The sequence below is a fragment of the Cavia porcellus genome, unplaced genomic scaffold, assembly GCF_034190915.1.
Source record: "Cavia porcellus strain 051 isolate PalLab524CR breed Dunkin Hartley unplaced genomic scaffold, mCavPor4.1 scaffold_13, whole genome shotgun sequence".
Classification (NCBI taxonomy): Eukaryota; Metazoa; Chordata; class Mammalia; order Rodentia; family Caviidae; genus Cavia; species Cavia porcellus.
The window spans coordinates 8,763,108-8,783,465 of NW_026947496.1; the positions used below are offsets into that span (position 1 = coordinate 8,763,108).

At 49.6% G+C, this 20,358-nt stretch overlaps 1 protein-coding gene across 1 annotated transcript; it reads right to left on the bottom strand.

The window, feature by feature from the left end:
- Window positions 1–244: 244 nt before the first annotated feature.
- LOC134478464 (serpin B9-like) lies at window positions 245–14,382 on the bottom strand. The gene is made up of 6 exons (XM_063259799.1): window positions 14,317–14,382; window positions 7,770–7,945; window positions 6,017–6,154; window positions 5,534–5,651; window positions 4,441–4,583; window positions 245–1,885 (listed from the first exon to the last, which is right to left on the bottom strand). Exons 2-6 carry the CDS (start codon window positions 7,815–7,817, stop codon window positions 1,478–1,480), a joined length of 855 nt encoding a protein of 284 aa, XP_063115869.1. The 5' UTR covers window positions 7,818–7,945; window positions 14,317–14,382; the 3' UTR covers window positions 245–1,477.
- Between the last annotated feature and the right edge of the window lie 5,976 nt (window positions 14,383–20,358).

Consider the following 20,358-nt stretch of genomic DNA (forward strand, 5'->3'; position numbering starts at 1 on the left):
ACTCCTGTTTTCATGGACAAGTCCAGATTGTGGTATTTGTTGCGACTCAGTTGAGCTGTGATACAACTTCACATGGGGAATGGCTAGCTCAAGCCCAGAAACATGCACACCAGCCCGAATAGCTCCTCTATCTGCTGACAGCAGGTAAAGGCGACTCTCTTAGCTGTTTTCAGGGGCACAACATGGTGTTGTGAGCTGTTTGTGCAACAAATAAATTTCACAGTGAAGCAGTATTTTCAGTTGTCATTGTGTTCTTTATTTCCAGCTGTCCTAGTTGGGATGTGCTATATATTCAGCGTGGTGTGAGTTTGTGTGTGACCGTGTTTGTGTTCAGTGAACATAGACCTTTTGGCTGTGTTTTCAGAACAATGTGCAGTGTGCTCATTCTGTGTGTGCTCTGTGCTGCTCAGGCTCCACTGCCAGCCAGGGAAGGTCAGGGTGGCCCCTCCAGGCTGAGTCACTTGACCCAGGGTCTCCATGCCAAGCTCAAGTCCATCAGCCTGCACTTCCCTCTGCATCTAAATGGGCTGAGGTCTGCAGCCCACATTCCCAGCCTAGGGGCTCAGGAACACTGAGCAGAGGCTGTGTGTGTATGGAAGAGTTCAGCGTACCCCTCAGACAGCCAGAGGTGCAAATCCCAGGCCACCTGGTCCAGCCAGACTGTGGATCCTAAGGGCTGAATCAAGAGGCTAGGAGAGTCAGAAGCCCTGACCTCGCCCTTTCCCTGAGAGAAGAGAGGCATGCTGCCTGCTGGCCTCAGCTCCTTGCATCCTGTGTCCTTGGTCTCCTTTGCCCCACTGCCCTCCCCGCAGAGGGGACACTTTGCCTGGGTGAGCACCCTGGCTCTCTCCAGTGGCTCTTCTGCAGGCCTTGGCGCCCTGTCCTGCTCCTGCCTATGGACCTGCTGCTGTGGCCTGCGGAGGGGGAGGGGGACAGCTGAGGTCAGGAAGGGAGGGAGCCTGGTCTTGTTGAAATCCTCAGCCTCCAGCAACCCCAGTTTGCTGCTGTGAAGCAGCAGGGCTTCCTGGAGACGCACTGGGTCACCCTGCCACTTCCCCTGATGTGCCACAGCCGGCCCCCAAAACAGGGTGAGATGCCCCGACTCCCACAGAGATGCCAGCCCCATAGCTGTGACCTCCCATCACAACTTCACTACCACCAATAGCAAGCTTAAATTTGAATTCATCAGCCTTCTGCACCTGAGCCTGTCACAGAGATAACCCAGGGCTCCGCTCTGGGGTGCTCTGCAGCCCACCTTCAGCACCAAGGTCTGCAGTCCCAAGATCTTGGTGGAGTGGCACAAGTGAGTGTTCAGTGCTGGAGGAGCCCAGCTTGTGTGCTGTGTGACAGTGCTGACCCATGCTTCAGACAGGTGCCATTTGGCCCCAGACCACACTTAGATTTTACTGCTTTGAGGAGTTTGGGCTGGGATTTGGGGACCCAGAAGGAACTGCTTGCATGCACATGGGTGCACCCCTTACGGAGATGTGAACCTGCCACAGAACAGCAGGCTGTGGGTCGCATTGTGTCTGATGAAGAACAGGAAGGGGTGGTCAGCACAGAACACAGGCAGAGATTTCAGACAGCACCCGGGAATCACCATTACTGCTCTCGCTGCGGCAGCCTCCATGCCCTCCACGTTGACCTCCACCACACTCCTGTGCAGGAACTTGGACAGACACAGCTCACTGTCCACCACTGTCCCGGACAGGTCGGCCTTCCCCGGCTGAAAGGCATCCACTACTCTCAGGGCCTGCAGCAAGGCGCCCATGTCATATTCCTCCTGCAGCTTGAACCTCCTCAGGAAAACTTCCACTTTGGTCCTCTCCATCTGCTCTGGACTGGTCCAGGTTTGCAGTTTCTCAGAAGTGAGGCTCTTTTCCACCTGCAACACAGGATTACACTTTAGCATTGAGACCTCAGTGGCACCCACAGCTGTTCCTCCATGGGCACCTGACCTCCTCTTGCAGGTGGGTAGTACTGATTACCATGGACTGAGCCTTGCAGCCTCCAACAATGTTGTGTGGTCTCGGGCTTGTCCTGCATGGGTTTGCTTTTGAGATACCTCCAGGTCTAGCTTCCCGAAGTGAAAGAGGCATACGATCCCCAGCACCCCAAACCACATCTGTGCCACGGGTTGAAGCTCAGGTGTCAGAGGGGGATTAGGGCTTTATGAGTCTTTGGTTTTGTGCCCAAGGCTTAGTTTGAAGGGGACAAACCGGTCATAGTAAACAAGGGACACAGGGCTGTGGCCCTGACCCACCCAGGGCAGGGGCCTGAGGCTGCAGGGGACTGGGTCTGCCTGTAGTCAAAGTGCAGAGTGGGGACCTCATGAGGCTTCTAGCTAAGCCTAGCTGGACAGGTTCAGGTGCCTGCAGGAAGGAGTCCCTGGAAAGAACCACCAGGACAGGGAATGAGAGAAAAAGAGAAACTGGACGGAGAAAGACACTGAGAGCATGAGCGGCAGGGGGACTTACACCAGAGGGAAGGCAGATGGCAGAGCCCAGAGACCGGGCACACTGAGCTGGGATGGTGTCCCTGCCACCATGCAGGGTGCAGGAGTGGAGGGGACCAGTGCAGGGACAGCTCCCCCAGGGCTCACATTGGCACCCACACCTGTGCAAGTGCTCATAAGTTTTCCTCACTGCAGGGTCGCTGGGTACCACTGCTGACCCACAAAAGGCCCACCGACACTGAACTGACTTGTGGAAAGCCCCTCCCAACCAATCACCTGCTGCTCCCCAAGACAAGGCCCTGGAAGGACAAAGGGCAGAAAAAAGTCACAGGAAGCCCATGAAGAGGAATGTCCACATAGGCAGTGGTGCCCATCTAATCCCAGGACAGCCCAGGCAGCCAAGCAAATTGTCCCCAAAACAGCGACGGGAGACAGGGAGAAAGGCCCATGGGCATCAAACTCTCCAGGCCCCTGGCCCTGTCTGGGGCAGCTCTCTAGCGTCTGTCATTTCCTCCTGACAAATGAGGTGTCCTCCTGTCCTGAGCTGTGTCCCCAGCTCATCAGTGGTGCTGAGCTTATCATCCCAGGCTGCTGCTCTTCCCAGGGGTGCTCAGCGCTGGACACACATGGCAGGACTCTGAGTGACTTTGGGTGAAAAGCATCCCAGGCGGGGAGAGGACAGAGGGATGGCCAGGGCAGGACTGTGGGCCTGTGTAGCTCTGGTGGAAAGGACACAGGGATGTCACCAGAGGCTTTGGGCAGGACAGCAGACATACATGCCCTGACCCTTGTCTCACCATGCTGAGGTCCATGCCTTCATCCGGGAGCATGAGCATGGTGAGCTCCTGGCCCTCTTAGGGCAGCTCTAGCACCTGGGCCGCACCTCACTCACGTGGGCCCAGGGAAACTTGCCTTCCTGGAACATCATCTGCACTGGCCGCTGCTCCTTCTGAGAAGGAGTAGAGGGGCTCATGGTCAGCGGCTCCTCCAGGAACATGACACCTGTCCAAAGCAGCTGCCCCTGTGGCCCAGGCCCACAGTGGGAATGGTGTCTGTGACCGGGTCACCCCTGGGAAACCTCATTGGGCGCCTCCCACAGAGTGTAAAGAGATGGACTGTGCACAGAGGCAGGAGAGCCTGGGGAGGTGTTCTGGCCAGCAAAATAGAATGGGCTGCTGTGAGTTTTCCACATGCTACTGCTCGGCTGTGAGATGCCCCCAAATTTCTCACAAAAAATAAATGAATCTTTCCATAAATTGCATGTTTATTTAAACTGGAGTGGTACCTTAGCATGTATAAACTTCCTAATTTTGCCTTTGCTACTTGGTTCTTTGTGATTCTTTCTGTTTTTTTAAGGAATGAAAGTACTTGGTAAACTATGTTAACTTCTGCTTTAGGCGAAGTTAAAAGTGTCAAGAACAGGGTCCTTGCCACTTGGTTTTCATTTTAGAAAATGGCAAGGAGCAGATTAACAATTGTTAAGTTAAAGATCAGTGATTCATATGACTACTTAATTTCCACATTAGTTCATAAAAGCAAATGTTTTCATGAGTTTTTTCCTTGTACCCTACCCAGCATCCTAAACATATGTCACAATACCTTACCACCTGGTTTGAATTGCTTCTACCTATGCAACCCGGACTTACAGGAAACTCTTTAGTTCCCACAGAGCTTCCAGCAGTAGATGTAAGAGAAATCACCAAGACAGAAAGAACAGTAATAGGATGAAAAAAAATCACCGCCATAAAATATTCCTACTCCTATATTTTTATTACGGGATTCAAAATCCAACCATAAATATACTGCTACAAAGGACTACTTATTCCTTTGCAAATTTAAATTTTTCTATTTAGTATTTTTATTTTTTGTACCAGGGATCAAACTCATGACCTCAAGCTTGCCAGGCAGGCGTTTATGGCTGTTGAGCTAAATCCCTGGCACCTATTCAGTTTCTTTATCAAATGATGCTGCTTAAAGCTCCGTACCTGGTTTACCTTAAAAGGCATTTTCCGCGTGCAGGACTTGTCAACCTGCTTGCCCCCCTTTCCTTTAAAGTACACAGCGTTAATGAGAACCAGCCTGCTCTCCTCATCAGTGGAGTTCTTTGCCAACAGCTCTGAAATTTTGCCTTTGGAGAAGAGCAGAGAAACATTGAGTGGTTCCTTTAACACATGAGATGAACCAACACTAGGACAACATCCAGCAGATTTAAACAGGTTGTTTTCAGATTCGTCAAATTAGGGTCCTTACAGATTGAAAAGGGGATAACAGTGCCTAGATGTGGCGTTCATGCATGGGGACACTTGGGGAGCATCCTTCCAATGGAGGAAAGTGTGGGGCTGCTGAGTCACCCGAAGAGAGAAGAGATGAGAAGGGACAGGCTGGAGACCAGGCCAGGCAGGACATGAGAGTTGCTCTGGGTGGGCACTGCAGTCCCTTCGGGGTCCCATGGAGCATGTGGCCTAAGGCTCTGGGCTGACACTCAGAGGTCACCTTGGGCAGTGCTGAGGCAGGGTGACACAGGTAGCCAGAGAAGACTGCAAAGCAGGCAGGTGGCTGATGGCCATGGGAGGGGTTCCCAGGAGCTGGGGGAGGGAGAGAGATTATTGTTGGAGTCTGGAGACCTAGCAGCAAGGGTCCCTGGTGAAGACAGTGTGGGCTAGTAGATTCCCTCCTCTGCTCCTGGACACCCAGGGCTGCCTTTTCATGAACTAAGAGCATCATTGTTTTGTTTTTTTGTCTTTTTCGTTTTTATCGGTACCAGGGATTGAACTCATGACTGCCTGCTTGCAAGGCAGGCGCTTATGCTGCTGAGCTAAACCCCCAGCCCCGAAGAGCATCACTGTTTATCATTGCTTCCAGTGTGCACAAGTGATAAACACTGGATAGGAGGATCTGAGGCAAATAAGTGCTGAGCCTTAAAGGGAAAACTGCCTGGCTTTGCTGCTGTCTCCTTTGGTAGCAGAAATAGCAAGGCTCTAGCAGGTGCGGATGTACAGATGGTTCACTCTGCAACAGGGAGGAGTGGGCAGGAGGAAAGGCGGGAGAGGGAGCTGCAGAAGGGACCCCCCAGCTGACCTTCAGTCTTCCTGGACACCCAGGCGTTGATGTGGTTCCTGGACCTCTCTGGGGCTTTGGCGAAGGACAGCGGCTCCAGCTCGGCCTGGTAGAAGAGCAGACAGGACTCCTGAAAGGACTGGGGACAGAGACAGGGCGGGTGAGCCAGGGAGCTGCAGGAAAGGTTGGGGGCTGCCAAGCCTGCTAAGTGTTCCCTGGTTCTCTCAAACCTGACAAGGGCTGAGGAGAGGTCACTGGGAGGCTCTAGGATGTGGGATACCAGTTTCTAGATGGGGTGTGCTGAGTCTGGGGTAAGCAGACGTGAATAGAGGAGTTCCTGGTCCACTCAAACAGGGACATCGCAAAGGGAACCCTTCAGGAGGCATCGTCATCTGAAGACAGGAGGTTGCCTGTCTGGTCCCCAAGCTCTCTAGGGTCTTTGTATTGGGCTTTGGGCCACCGGGTATTTTACCTCAACTTTTCCTGTTGGGAGACTCAACTCACGGGCAGGAATTCGCAGCTCTCTTCTGAAAAGAGCCTGTAGACGATGCTGAGGGAGTACGGAGCACCAGGCCTGTGCACCTGGGGGAGAAGCGACTGGAAGCCTCCATGAGGGTCCTCCACTGAGCTCAGCCCCAGCGCCTGCAAAGGAAGTGATGGGCACTGTCAGACTGGTCTTCTGGTCTCACATAGAGGTTACTAAACATATGCTTTTTCTTTCAAGTATCCTTGGAATGATCCTTGGAAAGGTACTAGTTGTTCTTGCTATTGTTGTACATTTGTTTTGGGTTTTGTTTTTGCAAGCAAGGATCTGACTAAGTAGCCAGGCTGGACTCCAACTCTTGTCCCAACTCCTGAGTGCTGGGATTGCAGGCAAGCACCACCTCACTGGCCAGGAAGCTTTACTTTAACTGAGTACTGAACCCTACAGAAGTGTTGCTGGTGAGGAGGGGTGCAGAGATCAGAGAGGGACAGGAAACAGGGCAGCCAAACGTGTGGCTCTTCTGCCTGCTCTTGACTTCAGGGGAAAAATGCAAATTGAAAAGGGCCAGAGAGGCTCAGAATGCAGCTGATATAAAGCCCTGCATCTCCTGCTCGCCAGCAATACACCAGAAACAGAATTTTCTTTTAAAAGGAAAAGTGTAATGATTGATACACTGTGTCAAGTTGAGAAATCTAGAAGTAAATGACTCAGCAGGGGACCAGAGCCTCACGTTATAAACATTCTCATCCTGCACCAAGAAGAGATGATGCCAGAGGCACACCCACCCGTGGGAGCTGTAGACTGCTTACATGATAAGAGAGTGAAAGAGGCTTGCTCTCCCCCACCGCTTTGCTTTTGCTGCTTGAACTGTCTTCTGCTGCCTGAAGTGTTCCCCTCTGTGCCATCCCATCCTGCTTTGCAGTCAGCTGATTACACACTTAAACCTCCACAAACTGTGAGCTAAATAACCCTTTCCTTCCTTTATTTTGAGTGTCAGATATTTTGCTCAGCAACAAGAGAAAATTAACAGTTAAAACCACTAAAAATATAAGAAAAATGTGCACAAATGTAACCACAGTGGCAATCTTAAAATGAAATAAGGGTATAAAAGGTGCAACATGATTAACAGAATGAAAACAAGAGTTCTTAAAACTGTATTCTACAGAGTCCATATATATATACTAAGTGTTACACTAATATTTCAAAAATGTATATATGAGGCTATATAAACACTCTCAATTGACTGAAAGACAGAAATTACAGACAGGCACTTTAGTACAGATCTGTACTTGTCACTCTGATAGGCAGAGGCAGGAAGATCTCAAGCAGTTGGTCAGACTGGTCTATTTGGGGACTCAGTAGGACCTTATGTTAAATTAAAGAAAGCCTGAATATAGAGCTAGGTATGAAAATTTTGCATGACATCCTAGTGCAGAAAAAACACCCTACAGATTTTAGTCTCTGACATCAGTGTATTAAACCAGACACTAATAACAAGATGAATAAAGTTTGGGAACCGTGGAAATGATGGTGCTGAGTCATTACTGCCACCCTTTCCCAAGCCAGGTGTGGTGATGATCCCAAGGCCTGCTGTCCACCACAAAGCCAGTGGGGCTTGGATCATTTTCTAAACTCAGTGCCAGGGAAAATCTTGAATCTTCCTTGAGCTGTTACTTAGGGAAACTCTCCCTGTCCTGCAACCACCGCAAAAGACCACAAAGACAAACAAGAAAGGAGCCTCATCCCAGAAGGAGACAGGAGAGGCCAGCCTACCTGGACCATCTGGGCTACTGTGCTGCCCTTGGCTCCCAGCAGGACCATGGCCAAGGCCGAGGAGGTGCTCACAGGAGAGCAGAAGACATTGTGCTCAGGACAGTCCTGACCCAGGAGCTTTCTGAGGTGAATGGCAAAGGCGCCACTGGCTCCCACAGCGCGCTCATGCTGCAGCTCTGGAGGGAGAGATCAGAGGCAAACATCTCACCCAGGGGTCCTGGACTGCTGGCCCCCAGAAATTTTGCTTCTTATCACAGAGGCCCAGAGCTGCTCTACTTCAGTAGGGACCTCCTTCCTCTTCCCTCTGCCCATCAGGGTCCCCTAAGCAGTGGTTTCTGAGCCCTGAGGGCGCTCTGTCCACTAAGAAGGTCCCTACCTCCTGGCCTCCCTCAGCATTCCGGGCTGCCCAGGTTGCCTCCCCTCCCAAGTCCTGGCACAGCCACCCTAACTGCGGTGTGGCAGCCCCTCTCAGTGACCTGGGCGCATCCTGGAGACTGTGGGGGATAAGGACCCTGTCCCTCAGGGGCCACGTGCTCAGGTGAGAGAAGGCTTCAGTCTCCCGGGGTGAGTGGCAGGGATTCTGGGATACTCAGGGATGCTGCCTGTGCAAGGGAGCTCTGGTAGCTGAGGACAGAATAGGACCTGGGCGGCGCTGCTAGTGGCCTGGACGGTTCCCTGTGAGGCCACCTGCCTGTTTCCTCCAATCTAAGAGCAGTGGCTGTGGAACCAATGGGCCGGCTGCCTGGGTCTCAGCTCCTTCCCCAGGGGGGCTGAGCCAGGTCTCCCCCTGCCTCACCTAGCCCAGCCTGGCCTGCCAACCTGGCTTTGTCCTGCGGGAGCCTGGACCCCACCCAATGATGGCAGGAGCTATGTCAGCTGTGCTTGTTGGGCTGAGACACTGGGGCTTCTTGGCTCCCCCAGCTCACCAGTTTCCTGAAGCAGAGCCGGGGTTGTCCCAGCCTACAGGGACTGCCTGGGGGCAGAGGAGATGGGCAAGTCCTTATCACAGCAACAGAGCTCCAAGCCGCACTCAGGAATTCAGAATTCGGATTCGAAAGTGAAAGCAGATTTGGAGGACCCTGAGGATCTGAAGAAACAAGAGTGGGGTGGCCTGATTGTTACCCCAGCACTGGGGGAGGCCGAGGCAGGAGGAAGGTGACTTGTAGCCCAGTCTGGAAAACTTAAGAATTCATCTCAAAATTTTAAAAAAGGGGCACAGGGAATGTGGCTGTACACAGGTTCTGGGTTCCACCCCACTACAGCCTCCTCCAAAAGACAAAGAATGAACAAAAGCCAGAGGAGTGAAGGCACCTAGCAAGCCTGGCTTTCCTAATTCCAGGAGGCAAAGGAGCCTGGGAAGCCCAGACCTCCCTGGGGAGGGGTCAGCTCCACACAAAGGCACCCTGGGACGAATTCCCAGTGTTTGCCCAGCAGCCCCAGCAGCCCCAGCAGCCCCAGAGCCCAGGCTCCAGCTCCCAGAAGCCCAGCCCTCCTCTAAGCCAGGCCTCCTGTGTATGCTGTCCTGCTCCTGCAGCCCAGGGGCTGACACTGAGTGGAACCACTCAGGATGCTGACTTTGTCCTCTGTCTGAGGGCACAGGGGCAGGGACCCCAACCAGGGCCAGTTTCCTGAGCCTTCGGAGACGTGTACTGTGTCCACCCACGCAGTCCAATGGTGGGAAGCCATGGGAAACGACCCTGAGCATGTTCAGAAGTGCACAGGGCTTGGGAAGTTTATCTAAATGCCTGTGGTCCTCTGAGGGCTGACCTGGGGTGAGGTCAACTGGGGTCTTCTAACAGAACCCCCAGGGTGCCTGCCCTGTCCTGGGATGAGGCCCCCTCACACCTCTGAGAGGCAGGGATCACTTAACACACACACACACACACACACACAAAACCCCTTTCTTGAAACAATGTATGCTTGTAATGCTGCTAAGAGAAGAATGCTGAAATTCCAGAGTTAGGCTCCTGGCAGGAGGAGGGGAAGGAAACCTAGGAGTTCACATGACTGACAGCTTCAAGCTAGACCAGCAAGGGAAACATAAGCTTTTCCCCACCTTGCAGCACATATGGGAAATTAACCTCTGGGGCCCTTGGGCAGTGCCAGTCTGCTCTTGGAACCCCTCAGTGGCCTCTGCGCTGTGACCCCAGTACCCTGCCTTGTTCACTTTGCTTGCTAGTGGCACAGCACCACAGCCTGATGAGTATAAAGGAAAAGGGTTCCCTGGGCTCACTCCTCCGTCAGAGGTGCAGGGGCTGCATCTGGACACACTCTCCTGCAGACAGAGCCCTGCATCTTGTAAATCAGCTCCTGCATGATACAGGGAACTCCACAGCAACCCATCAGGATCGGATTTGATAGCAGAGCCACTTGCAAAGCTCAGTTAACCCAGGGTGACCTCGGGTTTAGTGGCTCAGTTCCTGAGAGCAGAGCACTAAGGATCTCACACAGGCCCCCTCCTGCCTTGTTTCTTAGTATCTTGCCATGGGAATTACATTTCCACCTGAGTTTCAGAGGACAAAAGTGTAAGGTACCACTGGCAAAGTTCTAAGTTTGGCTAACAGATGAGCGCAGTGAATGAGAGGTTGTTTGTCCTTAAGTGATTCAGCAATTGTTTCCCGCTCTTCTTCCTGGAATTTTTAATGCAGAACCCAGAGGAGAAGCCTGGGAAGCCAACAGCCCTGATGCTAGCGCCCTGTGTGGAGGTGTGCAGGGCTGGACCTGCCAGTGGCCACTGGGGCTGCTTGCCCTCTCAGGAGCTGGGTCACCTTGCTGGAAGCCCTGACCCCATGGGAACCCTCAGCAGGGTCCATCCAGCTTTACTCAGAGAGGAGTCCTGTTGTGTTTTGGGATTTCGTTTCTCCCTGTCCTGAGAAGCCTCATAGAGAAGCACACCCATGGATCTCAGCTTTTGGTTTGCTCATTGGGTGCTGTTTGTTTCATATGTTTTGAGCACGGTTCTGTGGGTGTAGCTCAGGCTGGGCATTGGGAAGTCGGTATGTGGCCCAGGTAGGCCGCTGCCTTGTGAGGAAGCTCAGGCCTCAGCCTTGAGGGTCCTGGGGATATTACTGACCTATTTTGTCTCACCCAGCTAGAGCTTATGATTTAGAATTCCTTTCGCGAGTTAAAAGGAGCATGAAATGATATTGTCAAAGCTAAAGCCGCGATTAGAAATTATACTGGAAGGCGATGAGCCCATTTAAATAACTGGTCTCATGCTTTGTTGCTCTTGCAGAGGAGAATGAGGCGCGGTGTGTGGGACAGCCCCTGGTAAGGCTTGCTCAGATGCAGTCTGTGTATTGATTTAGATCTCACTGTGCTGCCCTGGTGTCCACGCTAAGGCAGGACAAGTGGTACAGAGTGCCACCGGTCACAAGAGTGCTGGAGGTCCAGCTCCTGGGATGTCTGAGTCAGGAGGACGGCTTGAGCTCACAAGCCGAAGACCACCCTGGGAATATCATGAGACTCCCTCAAAAAATAATATGCTGGCTGTGTATGTTCTCCAACTTGTAGCAGCAACTTCCCTTGAATCCAAATAATATGATCAGTGTTCAAGATACATTTAGTCAGGGGTGAATACGATAAATAAAGGTGAGTATTTAAAAGAACTCTTCTTTCCCACGGAAAGACATTTGAGGGGCATGAGTTCATTTAGCACAAGGTTAATGATTCAGGATTTTGAATCCCCATTGAAACTGTATTTGTCACTCAAAACTCACGTACCTACTTTATTATTTTTAGGAAGTCAATTGTCCTTCTTATCTACTTGATGAAATGAGATCTTACATAGGAAACATTTTTCTGGGATTTCTCAGCACTGATGAGGGAAAAGGAGTCTGAATCCTAACAATAGGTGAAAGGTTTTTTCCCAAATTGAGAACATCAGGGTAGAAAAGTCCGTGAAAACTAACAGAGCTGTGACACTGGCCTAACAAGTGTTCAAAACTCCTAGCTAGCATGCAGGCAGGAAGTCACAGTAATGACATGTTAAGGTCACAGCCCAGCCACTCTTTCCTGAGTGACTCCAGTGTAACTGAGACCAGCAGCTGTCTATGGCTGCACTGCCCTAACACGCCTGATCTTGCCTGAAATCTCCATAGTCTGTCCCGTGATCTTCCCATGTATCTATCTTGATGCTTTTGTGCCTTTGGCATAGTGCAGCATGCAAGGGCTGCGAGACAGGTTTCCTTTCATGCCTTCAAAGGGCAGAATATTTAGGTTGGCCACATTCTGTAACAATTTCCGTGACTTTGAAAATCTCTTGCTCTTGATGGTTGTCAAAAGAAGGCTTGTACACATACCATGCTGGATATTAAGGTTCACTTATTCAGTGGACAAGAAAATAACTGACTGTAGCTTGGAACTCTGCTAGGGACCTGTCACTGTCCCCGGCTAGCATGGATCCTTGTGTCAGTGATGATGGAAAAGAAAACTGGGCAGCAGCACAGTTGCATAGAGAAAACCCTTCAATGGAAGGAGCAAAGTTCCATAGGCTGCCCCGGAGGAGACAGAGAGGTGGGCTGCACTGTATTTTATGGGGTTGCAAAGGAATGTCATTAATCGTTCATGTTTTCTCCAAAGGGACAGGGATCCCTGGGTGAGATGCGATTTAGTTAGTGTGAAGGCAAGAGTTTGTACATGGCCCATATGTGGCTCCTAAAGGTGCTGCACTCCAGTGTAGGGGAAATTTTATTGTGAAATAAGACATAGCTCAGTGGTGCAGTGGCTGCCTAAAGTGCAAGGTCCTGAGTTCAATTCCCAGTACCCACAAAAACAGTTACAGTGAGGATATCATGAAGCTTAGGGTCCTTTCTGGGTGTGATCTGTGGCATCTGTGTTTGCAGCTTCTCATCCAGTTTTCCATGCAGTGCACCTCTTCCCTCAAGGACCTCAGCGCTTGCTGGCTTCATTAATAGACTGCTACCCTTTCCCTCTAGTCACCTAAAGCCATAGCTGCTGCCTGTCCTCTCTCAGGCTAGGACTGCCAGTGCTGCCCTGACCCCCTGCCTGGTGCCCCAGGCTCAGCATCCAGTTGATGCCCCAGAACACACCAAGGTGGCCACAGGCTGAGGCCCAGCTGGGGTGGGAGGAGTCCCAATGAGCTGAGCTCCCCTCCTGCAGGCTGGGGACAGAGGGAGAGCAGGGGCAGGAGTGCAGGAAGAGGACACACTGGAGTTGGCCCAGGACTGGGGGATTCAGCGGGATGGATGAAAAGAGAGGAAGACACAATTCAGAAGCAGCCGTGGATCAGAAATTGCACCTATAGAAGTGTAGAGTATGTATATTCTAACCCAAAAAACTACACTCAACTCTTCTACAGATTTTCCTTTTCACCAGTGTGCAAACCCTTTTTACGAAAGGAGGCTCCCGACTTCTAAGTCTGCCTGTCGTTCTGAGGAACTGCTTCAGGGCCCATGTGCGGATTTCAGAGGAAGTTGTAGGGACTTCCATAGGTTGGTACATGTCTCCGTGCTGCTCACACACACCTGGGAGCAGAAAACCAATGCCATTACCCTCTGGGTTCCTGCAAAGACTGATCTCCACACAGAGCTCTGTGCCTTGACCTCCACAGGGTACGTGGGAAAGTACGTGGGGTTGGAGGTGCAGCTCGGGATGAGGAGCTTCCTTAGCAAGCGCCAGGCCTTCCCTTCATCACCCAGCACCATGAGCAGCACCAGCGGCAGAGTTCATGGCATTGTCCAGCCCGGGGCTTCTCAGCTGCATCCTCCCTGATGCAAGAAGCTGGTCCCAGAGCAGTGTCTGCCTGTGCTTGTCTTGGGCACAGAGGCCTGCTGAGCAGCAGCCCTGGGTATACACGGAGACTCCAGCAGCAAGCCGAGCAATGACCCTGGACATTAGGAAATGTCCTGGGAAGGGGCAGAGTCACACCCAGGTGAGAATGCTAGACTAGCAGATTTATTCTAACACACAGGCGTGGTGACCAGAGCAAGGCAGACCAGAAAAGTTCAGTGTCACAGGGCCCCAGGGGACACATAAAGAGCACACAAAAATTCAAAACATCACAGAAGACTTCACAGAAGTTCCCAGACTGCACCATGACTTAATTGTCATGGCAGAGAAGTTCCTGTCCAAAGCCCACACTCTTCCTCCTAAAAGGAGGAACAGATTTTCACTGGGTTCCCAGGAGGACCCAGGAGACTGTCCACACATCCCAGGTATTCTGTACAGAATATGACCTGCGTGCTCAGGTTATCTAGAACACTTCTACCAGTGCATTGAAGAAGCCCAGACCCTTGAAAAGTTAAAAGACACTTTTCCTAAGGCCTAACCGGCTACATCATTTGTGTTTGATTTCACATGTAACCCATTTTGGAGAAATCAAATACTTTGTTTCCTCTAAAAGCCCCGGAAGACAGAAGTTCCCCTTATGTTTATTCCTCTTTCACTTGCACACTGTCATAGGCTACAGAAAACCCAGTTTACAGAGAGCGTATGTACACAATACATTTCCATTTTAAATCTCATTTAACAAAAACTCAAAATATGAAGTCCTCTGCCCGTGTGTGGAACACGCTTGGAGTCTGACCTTATTCATCCAGGTGTGCTTTTCTGACTAGCGCAGCCCCCCAATGAGACAGAAGACGCTCTTGTGGGTAACAGGAACTGCCGCTTTATTTACACGGGCTCTGGTTTATATATTCAGCTGTGACCAATCACAGGCCGCCACGAGGAAGCAGGGCGGGAATGGGACGCAGGCTCTGGCTACTATACCCAGCTGTGGCCAATCAGGGGTTGCCACAGAGTCAGCACGGGGCGAATACGGAGTGAGCACGAGGTGCGCACGGGGTGGCTAGTTTAGAGAGGGACATAACGCATTGCGGAAGCTGATGTGGTCTTATCGTCCCGGGTGGGGTGTGTTGAGCACCTGGGCCCAACACTTTTCCACCAGGTATTAATGCTTTAGTCCAAGGAGACCTCTGGATGGTCATGAGACTGATGGAATTCCAGGAGGTCTCTTTCCACCTGGTAACTTTCAAGCATCGCTAGAGCACTGGATAAATCATGGTGAAGAGGTCCTGAAACAGCTTTGAGACCACAGCTGTGGGCACATTGTTCTGTTCACAACACAGCAGAAACAGACACCAGAGATCTGTGAGAGCTGCACTAGGGAGAAACCCTCAGGGAAGGGAGAGACTGGCAAATTCTTTTCCATCCTTACTGATGGTGCAGGGGACATCGCAGGGGGAGCACTTGCCTGTCTTTGTGACTTTGCCAAGGAATCTGGTAACCTGAGAGAAGAGTTTGTGGGCTTCCTACCTCATGAAGCTGATGCAGAAATTTTGACTGTGAAATTTCACACAAACATCCCCAAGCTGTCTACACACCCTGCGCTTCCTGAGCCCGGGGTGTGCTCCCCAAAGCCCGTGCCTGAGGGCGGGAATCAGCTGCCTTAGGAACAACCCAGAAAGTTTGCTCTTTTTTCCATGAGTCTCAACTACTTTTAGAACTTGATGGTGCCATTTCTGTTCTTTTTAAGACAGTGAAGAACAGGTAAGGAACTGAAGGAACTACGCCATGCTCGGTGGACAGGCAGACACGATGCATTGGAACTTGGAGTGGACCTCCTGCAAGCACTGGTGTTAATGTGTAGATTGTGTAAATAGTGACATAATTATTAGATGGAATAACCATAAAGCTGGCCGAGGACTTGTACTCTGTAGAGCAGTGGCAGATTTTGATTATTTTGTTACTTTTCTTGTTCTTAGAATGTCTGATCCTTTACACAGACCTCTGGGAAAAACTCTCCAGGGACAAATTTCTGATGTCAGCTTTGCCACTGCTGTACTGCTCTCACTCAGGGAAGGGTGGCAACCAACTGGATGAGCCAACTGGGATGAAACTCGCTGGGAAGTTTCTTAGGGCGCAACCAGATGACGCAGAATCTCAGGTAACCTCCGAGAGTCACCATAAAGAAACCCTGAGTGTCCAACAGTGGAGCACATTGTTCCAGACCAGCATCTCAAAGCTCTTAAGCGCTTATCTCTGGTACCCTAAGTCATGGGACAGCTGGCATTCAACACATCAGAGCAGCAGCATGCTGACAGCTACAGAAAGAAGGGACTTCCCGGTCCTGCACTCTCCGCTGAGATGCTGGTTGCAGAATCAAATGGAGGCCTAGAGGAAGACACAGAACCTCCACCTCCCATTCACGAAGCTCTCCCTTTGCCTGATGTGGTTTTCTCCTGATGTGTACGCCTTGTTGAATGTCCTGAGCCTTCATCCCGTGCTGAAAGCTGAGAGCCTCAGAGCAGCCGGGGCAACACTTTGACAGACAAAGATCAAGTAGGGTGGCTTTGCTTAACATAATTTTGATATAAAACATGCTCCAGATTTAATGGTGAGCCCATCAAATCCAACTATACACAAGTAAATCAGAGCTTCCTAAGGAGAATTCAGAGACTGCTGAAAATACCCAAGAAATGTTTAAAACAGCCTTTCTCTCATATTTGCTATTTGTAAGGAAAACCATCAGGGGTGTGTAGGCCAGCTGGTCACTGAGTAGGTGAGCCCCTAGGCCTGGGGCTGACTGTGTCAGCCACTGACAATCTCTGCATTCCAATGGCCCCTCTGAACTCTGCTGAGAGCCCTGGCAGTGCCCACTTTACTTCAGGGTGCCCTCTGCTGGTGGCACTGTGGAACTGTGTTAGTTAAGACATTTTACACAACACTGTATTAGAGTTGTCAATTTTTGAAGAAATGAATTTTGAGGTGATGTGGGAGAAAGGAATGCATTTTATGACATGGTACGGTGAAGCCCATCACCGGCCTGTGACGAGAAAGGGTTTTCAGTGTGTTATGAACAATCCATAGTGGACGGCGAAGGGCATCCCTAGAGAGGAGTTTATGAGCTCGCCAGCTCTCAGGGCAGATTTTGTCTTTATGAAGTGAAGCTGAACGGAAAAGCCACCATATTCTGCATCTGGCTGCTGAGGTGCACTCCTCCGCTGCACCCACATCTTCTAAACTGCTCCCCAGGGAAATGCTGACCTCCCGGTACAGATGGAGCTTGAAGCTGTCACCCGGGTAAGGGACTTGTTCATTTTCTTCTGTTTTTTTCCGTGACCCTCCTGCCTTGCCTTGATTTAGAAGCAAAACCTGGAAAACCTACAAAGTGAGTGTGTTGTGGTCTATCTAGAAATATACAGAAAATAGTGCTGTTATTTTTGGTGAAGGAAATTTTGCATAGTTTATTTCAATCTAAATGAAATGTGAATTTTTTTAAAAGGAACCTCTGGCTGTGTTGGAAAAGCTGCTTTTCCCGGGGCTCTGAAGTCCACACCACAACGAAGGCAGCCGAGGACACGGGGTGCTGACCCCGCTGCTCCAGAGCAACGGAGCTGCCAGCCCTGCAGGTCAGACAGTCCTGTTAACCGGCAAAATTATGGCCTTGGTTTGGACTTCCCAGCTTTTCAACTCCAGTGTGCCCACCTCTTCCTGCTCCCCACAAATCTGTAAAACCCCCATAAATGCGGTTATCTGGAAGTCTTCTTATCCTACTCCCACAGAGTCTTTGCTCCTGAGAGAGTTTTGTCCTGCCTGGACTCCCCAGGAGCTGAATTTTTTGTCTCGTTAAGAATCTACTGCACACTCATGTTAGGATGCTCCCGGGGACTGATCAGTTGACAGCTTTTCAGTGATGCCTTCTTACCCACAAGAGCAAGCGCCCTCTCCCTCTCTGTGAGCCTTTCCCTGGCCGCTCTTACTCCATAGACTGCACCACTTTCCTGTCTTCCCGAGATGCACATTTGCTGCCTTCTCTGTGCGGCTTTTCCAGTTCATTGGTGGACACCAGCAGCCTGGAAAGAAGCCGCTGGGCCTCCCCGCCTGGGAACACGCACGTTGGTCCCTGCTGGCCTCTCCCAGGGGAAGAGTGCCCTCCTCTGAGAGGAGGAGTGGGCATCTCAGCCTGGATGGAGCCTAAGTGTCTCTGATTTTGGTTTCAGCGTAATACTTTCTTGCAGGAAGGATTTTGAAAGTATTGCTTCCCTTCATTTTATCAAAGAGTTTCAGCATGAGTGGCATTAGTTCTGCTCCAAGTTTTTTGTAGAATTCAACAGGGCTTTTCTTTGTTGGTAAGTTTTTAATAATGTTTTCAGTTTCATTGACTGATGTCAGGTTATTTAGCATTTTTATATCCTCGATTACGTTTTGGCAATCCTTCTGCGTCTAGGAATCGGTTCATTTCTTCTGTTTTTTCCATCTTATTTGCATCCAGGTTCTCCTAGTAGGGACTGATCTTCCTCCGTGTCCAGCGCCAGTGGCTGGGAAGGAAGTCAAGGTGCCTGTCCCTGTTGTCTTCTGGTCTCACAATTTGCAAAAAACGTTTTTTTCTCAAATACTTCCTAAAATAATCCTTTGCAAGGAACTTGCTGTAGTTGTGGGTTTGTTTGGGGTTTTTAGTTTTCTGAGCAAGGATCTGGCTAAGTAGCCAGGCTGGACTCAAACTCCTGCTGATGCTCCTGCCCGACATCCTGAGTTCTGGGGTTACAAGCATGCACCTCCATACTCAGCTTTAATTGAGTAGTGCATCCAGTGGAGGTGCCACTGGTGTGTGCGTGCAGAGATCAGAGAAGGACAGGAAATGGGACAGCCAAAGGTGGGGGCCCTGCTGCCCACTTAAGATTCCAGGGGAGTGATGGGAAGGGCCAGAGAGGCTCAGCATGCAGCTGATGTAAAGCCCTGCATCTCCTGTGGGAAGGAATCCACCAGAAACTGAAGAAAACCCACTGCAAAATTTATTTCAAAAAGCAGAGATTTGGAGCTGGGGATTTAGCTCAGTGGCATAAGCAGCTGCCTGGCAAGCATGAGGTCGTGAGTTTGATCCCTGGTACAAAAAGAAAGAGAGGGAGGTAGAGAGAGAGAGAGAGAGAGAGAGAGAGAGAGAGAGAGAGAGAGCGCTTTGGCTAAAGCACTAAAAAGGAAATAAGGCTGTGAAAGCAGCAACAGTAATGCCCGCTCCATCTCCTGTGTAATCAGGACCAGTGCCAAAGGCAGATGTCTGTTAGTACCCGCATCAGTCAACAGTTTGTTAGGTTTCAATCATACACCTGCTGTGGATGCTTCCTGTGCTGCGCACAAGCTTCCTTTCACTCAATAAATATAAAATATTTTCTAATGCTGCACAAGAAATTTCGAGATTCTACAGTAAGCGGTTTTTTTTTTCTTTAAAATTCACAAAATACTTATTCAATCACGTAGCTGTCAGCCGCTCCGCCCTTTAGACCGTACACATTCCGTTACAATGAGTTTTGCAGTTTTGCACGTTTTTACAATGTTATTAACTGTTGAGGAATTTTATTTGAATACTGAACCCATATATGTATGTTAAAAGTTTGTTAAAAAGGAAGTTAGAATCCCCGGGAATTCTCAAGACTGTACAAATAAGGCATTTAATTTTTCAGTAGCAATTTCCAGTAGCAGACTGTGTGCTTTATCAATTTGTTGTTGAAAGAATAGATTTTTTAAATGTGCAATGTTGGTTCATGCCTTCATAGTGCTAGAGTTGAGAACTGAGGCTTCAATGCATGTCTTAAATATTATCATATATGTGATATGCCCAGACGGCATATGACTTTAAGCAGAGTACAGCTACTGTTGTAAAGCTAGAAGAAGAAGAAGGAGGAGAAGAAGAAGAAGAGGAAGAGGAAGAAGATGAAGAGAGGAGGAGGCGGGAGGGGAAGAGGAAGAAATGTGATTAACAAGTGTTCTTAAAATTGTGTCAAAGGGAGATCATATTCAGAAGGATTATTCCCCCGGAAATTCTGTCTTTAAAGTTATGCCTTGACTTGACATTTGAATACCAGCCACTACATTCCTGATTGGTGTAAAATTCCCTCTTCAATAATTTATTGGTGTTGATATCGTTCACTAGTTGTGGTCTGAGCTATTAATTCACTCAGATCGCACAGGACTTATTGAACCAGCATGTATTGAGATGCTGGTAAGTGGATTAGGCAGAACACTGTCTAAAATAGTCTTAGTATATCATATTGACAGCTTTCCATACCTCATCAGTTTCATCCAAAGAATAAAGTGTTTAACAAGGCTGTCAAGATTTACACATTTGTATTTAAACATTGGTAATATACAATATTCACCAACTGCTCATTAGGTTAATTCAGTGAAACTATTCCACAGTCTCCCACTAAAATTAATATGCCATTCTGTCTCTCATAAAAACTGACAATTGACTAGAATGAAAATCAGCTATGTTTTAAAGATGGTTATTAATTTTCCTTGTTACAGTTCTGGGCGCAGCATATAAATATATAACTTGCATTATTTCAATATGTAACACAAAGGGCCAGGTTATAATTATATTATAATGAGCTTTTGCTCTGTTGTTACTTTTCCTTTGAAATATGAACATCTGAATGAGGGTTTGGATTTTGAATGCTTCAGCGTTTTTGAGAAGCTTTGCTTATATTTTATGGTATAGTCATGGAACAATGGCATATATTATATGTGTGTGTGTGTGTGTGTGTGTGTGTGTGTGTGTGTGTATTACATAGTCTCCTTTATTTCATTTACCAGGATATGACAAGAATTGTTATGACTGTAAAGTTTT